This window comes from Argiope bruennichi, chromosome 11, assembly GCF_947563725.1.
Source record: "Argiope bruennichi chromosome 11, qqArgBrue1.1, whole genome shotgun sequence".
NCBI classification, from domain to species: Eukaryota; Metazoa; Arthropoda; class Arachnida; order Araneae; family Araneidae; genus Argiope; species Argiope bruennichi.
In genome coordinates, this window is record NC_079161.1 from 70,122,708 (window position 1) to 70,137,997 (window position 15,290).

At 38.9% G+C, this 15,290-nt stretch overlaps 1 protein-coding gene across 1 annotated transcript; it reads left to right on the forward strand.

Annotated features, from left to right (window-relative positions):
• The first annotated feature begins 3,931 nt into the window (after positions 1 to 3,931).
• On the forward strand, positions 3,932 to 11,532 carry LOC129956637 (uncharacterized). The gene is made up of 6 exons (XM_056068571.1): positions 3,932 to 5,092; positions 5,199 to 5,318; positions 8,563 to 8,653; positions 9,157 to 9,279; positions 10,672 to 10,811; positions 11,401 to 11,532. Exons 1-6 carry the CDS (start codon positions 3,932 to 3,934, stop codon positions 11,530 to 11,532), a joined length of 1,767 nt encoding a protein of 588 aa, XP_055924546.1.
• Positions 11,533 to 15,290: the final 3,758 nt, after the last annotated feature.

A 15,290-nucleotide genomic window follows, 5' to 3' on the forward strand; every position in this document is an offset into this window, starting at 1 on the left:
TTGCTTCTCATGGACAGCTAAAACCCCACGTGTTTGCCGTGCGTGGCGACCCATTTGAAAGACGGGTGGTGCACTGTGGTCCCCTGTGCATCAATCGGCTGGTAGCTAGTCACCTGAGTGGCTAGTCTGCTAGGGATCAAGCGAAGGGGTTACTCCTTGGGCTTGGCGTTAAGGGTGGTCACTGTCCCCGGGGGTAACTCCGAGCGTATAGGTACCGGCTAGCACCAAGGTAAGTGCCGAGGCTGGGAATGGTCAGAGCCGGTGGCTGCCTTCCCTTGTTGGGCTCCGTGGTGGGCGGTCCGTCGGGCCTGAATTTGTACCAATGTCGTATGGGCAAACGGAAATCTGCTCCCTTCAGTGTGCAACAAAATGTTTCTACCTTTCCAACAGTACCTAATTTTCCAACCTTTTTCATTATCAAAAGATCATCTGCTACTAATGATACATTTCATTCTGTCTCTCCGTTTCTTGTTGAAAGAGGTATAGGTACCAGTTAGCATTATGGTAAGTGCTGAGGCTAGGATCATCTAGAGCCAGTTACTGCCATCCTTTGTAGGGCTCCGTGGTGGGCGATGCCGCTGGGCCTGAACCCCCCATCAATATCGTATGGGCCGCAAAAACTTTTCTCCCTTCAGTGGGCATCTCGTAGCACCAAAACAATCTGAAAAACCATTTGATACTTTTTTTATTGTCAAGCGAATTTCAACTGAAAAAGAAACTTTCCATTCCGTTTCATCATTTTTGGTAGAAAAATCTTTAACTGGAAGCATTGGAGAAGTTCCATCTGTTCGGAAGCTTCGATCGGGTGACTTACTCGTCGAAGTGTCATCACGACAACAGTCTAATAAAATTTTAAAATTAAAATCTTTTGGACAAATACCGGTTTCTATTACTCCCCATAGCTCTATGAATTCCTCGAAAGTGGTTATTACCTGCTGGGAGTTATTTAATGTTACTTTGGAGGAAATTACCGAGAAGTTGAAAAATCAGGGAGTGACACATGTCCGTCGCATAGCAATCCGGCGTGATGGACAGCTACTTAATACGAAGCACTTAATTCTAACGTTTCACTCACCAAAACTGCCAGATTCAATTAAGGCCGGCTACTTGAAATTACCCGTAAGACCTTACATACCAAATCCTCTAAGATGCTTCAAGTGCCAGCGTTTTGGCCACTCAAAGACTAACTGCCGCGGGACTTTGACTTGCGCCCGTTGCGCAGTAGCTGGCCACGAGAGCACTGACTGCAAATCAAAAGAAGCCTGTGTTAATTGTAAAGGGGATCATACATCTTTCTCACGATCTTGCCCTAAATGGAAAGTTGAGAAAGAAATTATAACAACTAAAGTGAAAAAAGATATAACATATCCCGAGGCCGGACGTTTGGTATTAGGACAAATGCCAAAGGAAGGTCGAACGTATGCTTCTGTAACAAAGACACCCCTTGCAACTTCTAGTACACAAACCAAACATGTTGTCATAGTCTCTACTGACTCTGATTCAGATCAACTCTCCAGTCCTAAAAAAGAAAATTCTGCCACAAAATTGAAGAAGAAAAAGGTATCCAAGTCACAAAAAGCTTTAACCTTGAAGCTTTCTAAAAAAGGCAACCAGCTAGGGGCATTAAAATCAAGGCGTTCTCTAGCTCTTGATCTAGGCAAAGCTGGTCTGGCTACTAAAGATTTACCCTCATTGTTTGGAAATCCATCTACCACCGAGCTTTTAAAAATCCATCCTTCTGATGAGGACGATTCCCAAATGAGTTGCGAATTATCAGCAACTTCCATTACTGGTATTGACAAAACCCCTCCTCCTGTTAATTAATGGTTTTTTTCGCTTCGTGGAATTGTCGCGGCATTCGGACAAAGCTAACTGACATCAAAGCTCTCATTAATAAATCAAATCCTGTTTGCGTAGCTCTTCAAGAGACATTTTTGAAACCAAATATTCAATTCAAATTAAGAGGTTTTAATTGTGCAAGGAAGGATAACGAAACTGGTGCAACATTCTCTGGTGGAGTGTGCATTTTAACCTCCAACTTTTATCCCAGTACTATCCTTAATCTACGCACTAACTTGCAAGCTGTGGCTGTGCAGATTCATGTCAAATCCTTAGTCACGGTCTGTTGCCTTTACTTGCCTCCAAATGAGGTTATTTCGCAGGACGATTTGAATACTTTGGTTGATCAGCTTCCAACTCCTTTCATTTTGCTTGGTGATTTTAACGGGCATAGTACTTTGTGGGGTTCGGATAGTACTAACTCCCGTGGGCGACAGATAGAACAATTCATTTCTGATAACTGTCTCTGTCTGCTCAATAACAATGAAAAGACATACTTCCATGAACCCACTCGTACTTTCCATTCCCTTGACCTCGCTATTTCCTCTCCGGCAATTTTTCCATTATTGAATTTGGCAGTTGAAAGCGATTTACATAATAGTGATCATTTTCCTCTTGTCATCTCTCATGATGATAATAGTAATTTGGTGCAAAGCCCACCAACATACATTTTCCAAAAAGCAGATTGGGCTACATTTACTAAGCTTGCATTGATTACAGAAGAAAGGATTTCATTTGCCGATATTAGTGAGGCTGTCCAAAATGTCACTGATTGCATTATTAAGGCCGCTGATGCTTCAATTCCAAAGCGTACCCTTCTTCCACGCAAATTTCGCAAACCATGGTGGAATGATGAATGTCGTGATGCTTATAAGGAACAAAGAAAATGTTGGGGTATTTTCCGCAGGTATCCTACCACGGAAAATCTTGTTGCATTTAAAAGAGCAAGAGCAAATGCTCGTCGAATTCGGCGCCGCAGTCAAAAAGAATCTTGGCAAAGTTTTATATCCACCATCACTTCCAATACATCTAGTGCACAGTTGTGGAAGAAAGTTAAAGCGGCAAACGGAATTTATAAAGAATTCGCTTTCCCCATCTTAAATACAGAAACGGCTTCATATTCCTCGCCACTTGATATTGCAAATGTTATTGGAGAAACCTTCGCTGATGTTTCAAGCTCTGTTCCTAATAATCCGACTTTTCGTGCGATTAAGAGACAAGCTAAACAAGTGCCTTTGAAGTTTAGAACCCGCAGGGTCCTCTCTTATAACTATAACTTTAAGATAGTGGAATTAAGGAACGCTCTTTCTCATACTCGAGATACTAGCCCAGGTGTCGACGGGATACCTACAGTATGCTTCGACATTTAGACGAAACCTCTGTTTTGCACCTCCTGCACTTGTTTAACAGAATCTGGAGTGAGCAAACTTTTCCTGAACAATGGTATGAAGCCATTGTGATACCTATCCTTAAACCTGGAAAGGTTCCTACCAATCCCTCAAACTATAGGCCAATTGCTTTAACTAGTTGTCTCTGTAAAACGCTCGAACGCATGGTAAATGCCCGTTTACTCTATGAACTGGAGAAAAATGGGAATATCTCACCTTTCCAAAGTGGTTTCCGTCGAGGACGTTCTACCAATGACAACTTGGTTATGCTTGAATCTCAAATTCGAAATGCATTCGTCTGGAGAAACCATCTAGTTTCTATATTCTTCGATATAGAAAAGGCGTACGATCGTACGTGGCGGTATGGTATCCTCCGTACTTTAGGTGATTTTGGTTTTAAAGGTAACTTGCTAGTTTTTATTCAGAATTTTTTAAAATTTTGTACATTTCGAGTCCGTATTGGTAATACATTTTTTCATCATTTTATTCAAAGTGAGGGTGTTCCTCAGGGAAGTGTTTTGAGTGTCACCCTTTTTATTCTCCATATAAGCCAAATTATTCATGTTTTACCATCATCCGTTTGTGGAACACTATATGTGGATGATCTACAAGTCTCCTGCCAGGGGTCTAATATGGTTTGAATAGAGCGACAACTTCAGAGGTCTGTTAACAAACTAATTTCATGGTGTGATGAGAATGGACACATGCTTTCCCCTGAAAAGAGCCGCTGTGTACACTTTTGTCGGAAACGGAGTCTCCATCCTGATCCTGTAATACAAATTCGAGGTGTTGATATTCCAGTCGTTGAGGAAGTACGTTTCTTAGGGGTCATATTTGACCGGAAACTCACTTTCCTTTCGCATGTTCTTCATCTGCGAATGAGGTGTGAAAAATCCCTCAACATCCTAAAAGTTCTCTCGACTACAAAATGGGGGGCAGATCGAACATCTTTACTTCGTATCTATCAGTCTGTGATTCTGTCGAGAATTGATTATGGATGCGAAATATATGGTACAGCTCGTTCTGGTGTTCTCCGAAATTTAGACACAGTACACAACGGTGCTTTGCGTATATGTTCTGGAGCTTTTCGTACATCACCAATTCATAGTTTGAATGTGATCTGTCATCAACTTCCACTTTATCTGAGATGGAAAAAATTATCTGAACTATATTTTTTCCATATTGAATCTTCTATCAATCACCCTCTTCGTAGAATTAATTTACCCATTGGCCTGGGACGATTATATAATGCACGTCCTTCTAATATCCTACCTTTTCGTGAAAGGGTAAAAAGAGCTTTTGCTGATGTAAATATTTTAAATCTGCAGATTCATAATACTACTGCTCTTGCTTTGCCACCCTGGGATGTCCCAGAAATATCATATCTTAACCCTTTTCTCACCTATGACAAGTCTACCACTTCATCTATTGTCTTTCAACAACTTTTTCTATATCACCGCAATGAATACTCTACGCACATTCCTGTTTTTACGGATGGCTCAAAGACAGCTTATCATGTGGGTTGTGCTGTCGTCATTGCTGAGGACACAAGCAGTTTTCAATTGAGTACTTTGTGTTCGGTTTTAACTGCTGAACTAATGGCAATTATGATTGCTCTTGAAAAAATTTCTAATCTCAGTGACCATAAATTCTGCATTTATTCTGATAGTATGAGTGCTCTGGAGGCCCTCAGCCATCCTCATACTAAAACACATCCACTAGCTATAGATATCCTACATCTTTGGAGAAATTTGCAAACTCGGAATTACCAAATTTTATTTTGTTGGTTACCAGGCCACGCTGGCCTTTTTGGCAATGAATCTGCCGATGCTGCAGCAAAGGCAGCATCCACTTCTCTACAACGAGCTATTCCATACAGAGATTTAAAAAAAATATATTTCTCAACGTATTTTTTATTTATGGAAAGAATCATGGGATTTGCAGATTTCTAATAAGCTGCATTCTATTCAGCCTGACATCACTTTGTGGCTGGTAGTTCCAGTACGCGAGTTGGACGTCAAATTGACTCGGCTTCGCATTGGCCATACTCGCCTCGCACATAAACATCTTCTATTTGGTGAGCGATGTCCAGTCTGTAACTCGTGTAATGTTAATTTAACTGTCATTCATATTTTATCAGAATGTCCAATTTTTAATTCTCATCGATTACATTTATTCGGTACATCATCTTCAAACATTCGTGACTTGGTGGGAGAACATCCCCATCCAAATATTTTTACTTTCTTGAAAGAAATTGGTTTTTACCATTTTATTTAACTAGTAAAATTTTATCCCCACATTTCTTGGTTTTGCAAATTTTAGTTTAACTTTTTAGATCTCTACTGAATATTTTTTATATTTAACCATATGTTTGGCGCAGCTTAGCCAGATTTAGCTCTTGTGCCACAAAATCCAAAATAACTAACTAACTAACTAACTGACTTGTGCAGGATATGAGTGTAATATTTAAATATCGAATTCTGCTTAAAATTATTTTTTTAAATGTTAATCGTATATTTTCTTTTTATTGTCTGTTAAAGTAAATTTTAAAAAAATTGTGAAGCTTGGTACAAAAATTTTAATGTCTTCTGAATATGTCATTTTTCCTTTATCAATGTCAAGCAAATATTTTTTAGCAACACAGTTTATTTCAAAAATTGATTATTTTTTCATTGATAATGATTTTATAGAATCATTCATTGCAAATTAGACTTTAACTTGTAAACCGCATATCCAGAAAGATAAATATGCAAAAGAAACGAAATTTCTTCCGTAAAATTATAGATATCTACACCTTTAGTTTTGAATTCCGATATTTGAAATAATGCTTCTTTTTCTGAAAAATCACGCACCAGTTCTTACAAATAAGAGGATACATATTCTTTTGAATGCAGTTTTAACAAACTATTAATTCACAATTTTTTTTTCTGTAAATAAAACTTGTTCTACAGAAACTTAACCATTTCGGGTCCTATTGTTTTTTTGTTTTTTTTTGTGTTTTTTTTTTAGTTATGATTTTTTTTTGATTAAAGAAATATAGGCCTTCTTTTAAAGGCTTACATCAAGTTTTATAAAATTCGGACCAGCAGTTTTTAAATTAAAGGATTTTTAAAATGCATTTTTAATTTAAACATCTTGTTCTCTTTATTATTTTTTTTCTATTTGAAATTGAACATAAATCAAACACTTGTGCCATGATCTTTTTAAGGTTTAGCCAGTTCAGATGAAAAAGAAAAAGGCAAAGAGCAAAAAGGATGCTATATGTTTGATATCATTAATAAAAATTCCGATTTTTTGCTCCCTGGAGCAAGTTACAAAATAAAACCTCTTTACGAAAACCAATATTACATGGTTGATATGATGGTTAATGCATAGTATGTCTCCCTGACGGATCAAAATCTAATGGACATGTCGGCAGCGGAGTTGTGTTACCAGCTGTGACATATAACTATTCTTTATCGACATCATTCTCAGAGCTGAACTGAATATATGCTCTTCAAGTAAAATTTTAGTAAGTTCATCTGCACCATCTAAGTCTTCCAAAGCTTCCACTGCTAGTATTTGATTACTAATATTTTGTAATCTTAAAACTAATGATGCCTTTTGAGCACTGATGTCTCTGCTTGATTTTCTTTGCAATCGATTGACAATAGCAGACTTTTCAAATGATTGTAGCTCTTTATGCTCATTTACAGCAATGACAAGTTCTCCTTCGTTAACATCATCTGCATTTCAGCAGATACTGGCATAATCAGTCTTAATGAAAAAGTTAACTTTCCCCCCCCCCAAAAAAATGAATGCGCTTGCATATAAAATACCTGATTTTATAATAAATACAGGTGCAAGTTAATACATGCATGCATATCCCACACAGTGTGAACACATTATATCACATTTGCAATCTTCGTTACCTATGCTGATATCATAAGTGAATATGGATGACTCTTCCACTTTGGCCACTGTCCATTGATGTTCTTTCATCTTGTAGACAAAGTATATCTTCTCAACTAAATTTTGACCAACAAGATTTCCTTTCCTAATTAAGCTTACTCTGTGTGTTAATTTTCTTCTTTCAATACATATTTCTCTCCCCAGGAGTTTCTCTGTAACAGCTTTCCTATCAACACGAATTGCTTTATCTAATCATTTCATTATTGCCCCACGTTTTTCTTCATACTTGAGCTGTTCTTTTGGCATTCATAATGCGTTGGAATAAGTTGTCATAGATCTTACAGGCACCGTAGTAGACGCAATACGGTTCCAAAGGCGATGCTTGTTGAAGATAGACAAAAGAATATTCACGATCCTTCGTACCGTCGTGGAAAGATTTGAAATCTGAATTTTTCAGTATCTTGAAATAGATAATGTCTTTGACTTTTTCAATTTTTTGTTTTATACTTGGTTTTACACAAAAAATTGTAAGAACTCTCAGAAAAGAGGATACTGAAAATGTTACTTGAAATTTCGATCCCTCAGAAATGTAAATATAAATCTTTCGCAGCCTGGTGAATGGGCAGAAACACAGGGGGCTTCTGCTTTAGGATGGTTTGGTTTTGAAAGTCAGTAAATACTTGACTTTCATTAGTTGTTAACGATGTTTTATTCTAATATGAAAAAATACCAGCAAATTGTCGTGTTGGATAAAAATTACTGTTTATAATTTTTTTTCACTTTTATAATTTCTCTGACTTTCCTTGTATACATGAATCAAAATTGATTTGTAGCGTTCGTATTAGTATAAAAGAAGTAATTTTAGAGAATAATTATAAACCCTAAGAACTTCCTAAGGAACACGTGGAAGTGTAGTTGAATTTTACTTCTGAATTTTTTTTTTAAATCTTTTACCCTTATATTCTGTTACTGAAATTTATACTTTGTTTCCATGAATACAGCTAAGGTGCATTGATGCTAACCAATTTTCTTTTTTTGACCTTTACTTAATTTTGCATTACTACTTTTATGTTTGGAATAATTATTTAAAAATATATTAATAAAAAATAGATAAAAGAAATATAGATATAAATTTTTGGCTGTGCTATTCATTTGTCCCTCTACTTTTGCAGTATATGAGTGTAATATTTAAATATCGAATTCTGCTTAAAATTATTTTTTTAAATGTTAATCGTATATTTTCTAAGAGAAGACTTTTTTTATTGTCTGTCAAAGTAAATTAAAAAAAATTGTGAAGCTTGGTACAAAAATTTTAATGTCTTCTGGATATGTCATTTTTCCTTTATCAATGTCAAGCAAATATTTTTTAGCAACATAGTTTATTTCAAAAATTGATTATTTTTTCATTGATAATGATTTTATATAATCATTCATTGCAAATTAGACTATAACTTGTAAACCGCATATCCAGAAAGATAAATCCCCTCAGGGGATTCTACTCACCTACTATAGGTGCGGTTGCTCACCTACTATAGGTGAGTACAGGTGTTCCAATCCAGAGGTACCCAGGGATTTATACTCCCTTTATGTTTCCACTCCCCTATGCCTTCTGCTATCTGCTTAATTTCTTCCTTCCCTCGACGGCAAGCGAGGGAGAAGCTGTCGCCGCTCTGTTTGCTTCTTGCTTCTCATGGACAGCTAAAACCCCACGTGTTTGCCGTGCGTGGCGACCCATTTGAAAGACGGGTGGTGCACTGTGGTCCCCTGTGCATCAATCGGCTGGTAGCTAGTCACCTGAGTGGCTAGTCTTTTAGGGATCAAGCGAGGGGGTTACTCCTTGGGCTTGGCGTTAAGGGTGGTCACTGTCCCCGGGGGGTAACTCCGAGCGTATAGGTACCGGCTAGCACCAAGGTAAGTGCCGAGGCTGGGAATGGCTACAAGTGCCAACGGTTTGGACATTTGAGGACTGCCTGTCGAGGAAATATGGTATGTGCTAGATGTGCATCAGTTGATCATTCTATTACTGATTGTCAACTAGAGCCTAAGTGTGCGAATTGTGCACAGCCTCATGAATCCAGCTCAAAATACTGTCCGACTTGGAAACACGAAAAAGAAATTGAGAAACTGAAAGCACAGAAGAACATATCCTACGCCGAAGCACGTAAATTGTGTCTGCCAACAGCTGTTCCATCCTTTGTAAAAATAATTCAACAAAAGAAACCTATGACACCGTAGAAAAATTTACACAGACAGATTCAGATGTTACTTATGTATCACTTAAAAAATCTGTTTCAACACTAACTGATGATAAAATATGCAACGTAATACGACCTCTGAAAAAGAAAAAAGCCCAACAGGATACCAGTATTCATTCTAATGGCAATTCAGCAAACCCTAACAATGTAGATTTTCATACACATCTTAGAGCCACAAATAAAACTAACGTACAAGAAACAATGCAATCGACAGCTTCTTATAACTCAGTGTCAGAATCAATGTTGACAGATAATTTGCTTCCTGATGTTCAAGATGCAGCAGAATCTGAGGATTATATTGATTATGATCCAGAAGAATCTATAGACGAAGATTTTATAGATGATCATCATCGACGGCAGCCGTCCACCAGTCGAACAGTTGCTAATTCAAAATTTTATCCTGCTCTTAAATCGAAGTTTATGAAAAAGCGAAGAAGAAAAAAAAGCTGATATTTAGTTCAGAATTTACTACATTTTGATACATTGACATTTGTCAAGTGAACTTTTTCTGTTTCTTGTTGACTTTTATGATGTTTTTTAATATTTGTACCATGCATCTTATATTCCTGGACATTTTTAAAATTTTATCATAGAATCAATCTTGTATTTGCTTATATATAGAATTTTAAATTATCACTTCTATATATCGTATCCTTTATTTCAATTCCCCTCAGGGGCTCACCTACTATAGGTGAGTACGGGTGTCCCAATCCCGAGGTTCCCAGGGATCTTCACTCCCTTTATGTTTATTCTCCCCTAAATCTGCTGCTGTCTGCTATATATTTTCCTTCCCTCGACGGCAAGTGAGGGAGCTCTCCATGAGAAGCTGTCGCCGCTCTGTTTGCTTCTTGCTTCTCATGGACAGCCAAAACCCCACGTGTTGGCCATGCGTGGCGACCCATTTGAAAGACGGGTGGTGCACTGTGGTCCCCTGTGCATCAATCGGCTGGTAGCTAATCACCTGAGTGGCTAGTCTGCTAGGGATCAAGCGAAGGGGTTACTCCTTGGGCTTGGCGTTAAGGGTGGTCACTGTCCCCGGGGGTAACTCCGAGCGTATAGGTTCCGGCCAGCACTAGGGTGTATGCCGAGGCTGGAAACTACCAGAGCCGGTAATTGCCTTCCCTCGTTGGGCTCCGTGGTGGGCGGTGCCGTCGGGCCCGAAACTCTATTCATATCGTATGGGGCCTAAAAACCTAAATCAACATACGACACAGAAAAATATTACGACCATTTTTTTGTCATCAAAAGACTTTCGGAAAATAAAGAGACATTTCACACGGTCTCTCCGTTCCTTGCAGAAAAAGCCGTTTCTGGAACACTTGGAGAAGTTTCTGCCATTCGCAAACTTCGTTCGGGAGATTTGTTGGTGGAAGTTAATTCTCGAAAACAATCTCATCAAATTCTCAAACTGAAAGCATTGGCTACAATTCCCATTTCTGTAAGCGCGCATACATCTCTTAATTTTTCTAAAGGTGTTATTACATGTGGGGAGTTATTTCATACATCAATTGAAGAAATTACAAAGGACCTAAAACCTGAAGGAGTGATACATGTACACCGTATCTCAATTCGGCGGGATGGACAACTCCTCCCTACAAAGCACCTCGTTCTTACCTTCCAAATGCCTACGTTGCCAGAAGTAGTTAAAATAGGATATATGAGATTGAAAGTGCGTCCTTTTATACCTAACCCTCTGAGATGCTTTCAATGCCAACGTTTTGGGCACTAAGATCGCCTGCCGCGAGACACTTACTTGCGCCCGTTGTGCAGAGAAAGGACATGATAGCCAGCAGTGCACCTCACCTGAAAAGTGCGTCAACTGTGATGGCGAACATACTTCCTTTTCCAGATCATGTCCACGTTGGAGGTTGGAAAAAGAAATTATAACTTTGAAAACAAAAGAACAAATTTCTTATCCAAAAGCGAAAAGAAGAATCGAGGCACAGACACCTTCCCCTGTTGTCAGCTATGCATCAGCTGTTAAAAAATCATATTGTAAAAACTGTTCATGTAAAAATTGTGTGCAGATTGTTGCTGAAAAAGTTCCTCCCGCAAAAACATCCGAATCTGATACAGAACCTTTCACAAACAGTGCTCCTGAATCTCACGATCCACCGAAACGTAAACTAAAACGAAAGCCTCCACGTGCTCTTAAATGAAAGCTTTCGAAACGCGGCCTTTCACAAGAAATGATTTCGGAAAAATTAAAATGAAAATTGAAAAAATCCAATATTCGGAATTCGGTTGCTCTGGGACTTGCAACTACGGGGACCGTCCAAAAGGATTTATTTACTATTTTTGGAGGATTGTCCAAAAGTCCGGATTCAATTGCTCTCCATCCATCCGACGAAGAGGAGGATGACCTTGAAATGAGTTGCGAAATAACGCCAACTCAAACTAACGCCCTTTATAATTCCCACGCTAAAAAACTCTCATAATGGGTACCTTTCTCTCGTGGAATTGTCGCGGCATTCGTTCAAAACTTCATGACATTAAGTCCATTTTCAACAAATTTCATCCAACTTGTTTTTGCGTCCAAGAAACCTTCCTGACAACTAACACTTCTCTAAAATTACGGGGTTACAACTGTGTTCGGAAAGACGGAGACACTGGACATCATAGTTCGGGTGGTGTCTGTATCTTTACTTCCAACTTCTATCCGAGCACACCACTCAATTTACATACTTCTCTGCAGGCTGTGGCTGTTCAAGTTCACACTAGAATGTTGCTCACAGTCTGCTGTATTTATTTACCCCCTCATGAGGCCATTTGTCAGCAAGATATTGACAACTTAGTGGACCAACTTCCGTCACCTTTTTTGTTACTAGGCGATTTTAATGGACATAGCATCATGTGGGGTTCTGACTGTACAAACTCTCGAGGGCGGCAGATCGAGCAGTTTATTTCTAATAACTCTGCCTACTCAATAACGATCAAAAGACATACCTCCATGAACCTACACTCAGCTTCCACTGTCTTGATCTGGCCATGTGTTCACCTGAACTCCTACCATTGTTGGATTTCGCTGTTGTTGAAGATCTCTACAACAGTGATCACTATCCTATCATAATCAGCCAAGGTGATAGCTGTGGTGCGACTCCATGTCCTCCACGCTTCCTTTACCAGCGGGCAGTCTGGGCCAGTTTCTCGCAACTAGCAAATTTCACGGAAAATGTAGTCAAAATTTCTGACATTTCGGAAGCAGTGCAACATGTAATCCATATCATAATGAACGCAGCTAATGAAGCCATCCCGAAAACTTCCCCACGTCTAAGAAAATTTCGTAGACCGTGGTGGAATAAAGCATGTCGCGACAGCTACAAGAATAAAAAAAAAAAACAATGGAACATATTTAGAAGGTATCCGTCAAGAGATAACCTAGTAGCATTTAAACGAGCTAAAGCCCTTGCTCGTCGCGTTCGCCGTTGTAGTCAGAGGGAGTCGTGGATTAATTTTGTTTCTAGCATCACATCCTCGACTTCAAGTAAAAGTTTATGGAAGAAAGTAAAGGCGGCTAATGGGATTCATCACGAATCTTCCATTCCTGTCTTAAAAACTGGGAATATGATGTATTCTAGCCCATTAGACATTGCTAACACTCTCAGTCAGACGTTTGCACAAGTTTCCGCAACTGACTCTTATAGCTCTTATTTTCTTGCGATTAAGAATCGCGCGGAACGGTTGCCTCTGCGCTTTAATGACCGACATTCCTTCCCATATAATTGTGAATTCCGGATGTTTGAATTGGAAACCGCCTTATCTCAAGCCAGTGATACCAGTCCAAGGCCAGAGGGAATTACATATAGAATGCTTCGTAATTTAAATAAAACTTCCCTTTCTAATTTGTTGATATTATTCAACAGAATCTGGATTGAGCAGAAGTATCCTACACAATGGCGCGAAGCTATTGTGATTCCCATCTTGAAACCTGGTAAAGATTCATCCAACCCTCTGAACTACAGACCGATTGCACTTACAAATTGTTTATGTAAAACCTTCGAGCGCATGGTCAATGTTCGCCTAATCTACGAATTGGACAAACAAGGATGCATCTCCACGTTGCAAAGTGGTTTCCGAAAAGGTAGATCTACTATAGATAACCTTGTTTTACTTGAAACTGAAATACGCAATACATTTGTTAGGAGAAATCACCTTGTCTCTATATTCTTCGATATTGAGAAAGCATATGACCGTGCGTAACGCTATGGCATACTTTCAACAATTTTTAACTTTGGTTTTAGAGGAAACCTACCCATGTTTTTAACTGACTTTTTATCTTATCGAACATTTCGAGTTCGTGTTGGGAATTTTTACTCAAAATATTTTATACAAGCTGAGGGTGTCCCTCAGGGAAGTGTCCTCAGTGTCACTCTTTTTATCGTTCATTTGAGCCAAATCTTGAATCATCTGCCATCATCAGTTCATGGAAGCCTCTATGTTGATGACCTGCAGATCTCCTGCCAGGGTAGTAGCATGAGTGTCATTGAGCGACAGTTGCAAAATGCTATTAATAAGGTGGTAGATTGGTGCAATAATAACGGGCATAACATTTCTCCTGAGAAGAGTAGATGCGTGCACTTTTGCCGGAAGAAAAACTTGCATTTGGATCCTATTATCCAAATAAACAATATGCCTATCCCAATAGTTGATGAAATACGATTTTTGGGTGTGGTCTTTGATCGCAAACTAACATTCCTTCCTCATGTTCTTAACCCGCGAAATAAGTGTGAGAGGGCCTTGAATATTTTAAAGGTGCACTCTAGAACATCTTGGGGTGCCGATCGAACCTCCCTTCTCCGTATTTATCAAGCGGTCATTCTTTCACGCATGGATTATGGTTGTATGGTGTATGGGTCTGCCCGTGCTTCCGTTTTACAAAGACTAGATACTGTGCACCACTCTGCTTTACGAATCTGCTCAGGTGCATTTCGTACTTCTCCAGTTGAGAGTTTGTATGTTATTTGCCATCAACTGCTCCTTAATTTAAGGCGTAATAAATTGTCCGCTTTATATTACTTCCGAACTTTGTCAATGCCAGAGCATCCTGTGCGTCAAATCGCATTGCCAGTTGGTTTTCGCCGGTTGTATGATGCTCGTCCATTTAATATCCTTCCATTTAATGAAAGAATCAAAATTCTGCTACATGACTCGGACCTTGATAATATTGCTGTTAAATCACCCGATTTATTTTGCTTCCCACCTTGGGATGAACCGCAATTTTCCTTTTTGAATCCCTTCTCGGGATTCGATAAATCTTCAACTACACCGACTGTCTTGCAACAGCTGTTTCTACATCATCGCTATCGGTATTCTTCTTTTGCCCCAATTTTCACGGATGGCTCGAAATCAGACAACCATGTTGGTTGTGGAATTATACTTCCGTCTGATACATTGAGCCACCGACTTCACAATTTTTGTTCAGATTTTACTGCCGAATTGGTGGTAATTCTGTTTGCTCTCCAAAAAATTTCACTATCCACTCAGCGGCAATTTGCCATTTACACTGACAGCATGAGTTCTTTGGAAACACTTTCACACTATCACAATAGGATGCATCCTATAGCAATTAAAATTTTATTAACTTTGCGTTCCCTACAAAATGATGGGTTTCAAATAATTTTTTGTTGGGTGCCGAGTCATGTTGGTCTCTTTGGAAATGAAATGGCAGATTCAGCGGCAAAATCAGCAACAGACTTTTTGTCTCTAAAGCTTCCCTATTTCGTTATTAAGAAGTCCTTGACAAAATACATTTTTTCTACTTGGCAATCAGCGTGGGATCAGCGTACTGAAAATAAACTGCATTCCATCAAGCCTATTATTGGATTGTGGTCTGCTCTTTCTATACGTGAGGTTGACGTAAAATTGACTCGCCTCCGTATAGGACATACACGCTTCACACACAGACATCTTCTGTTTG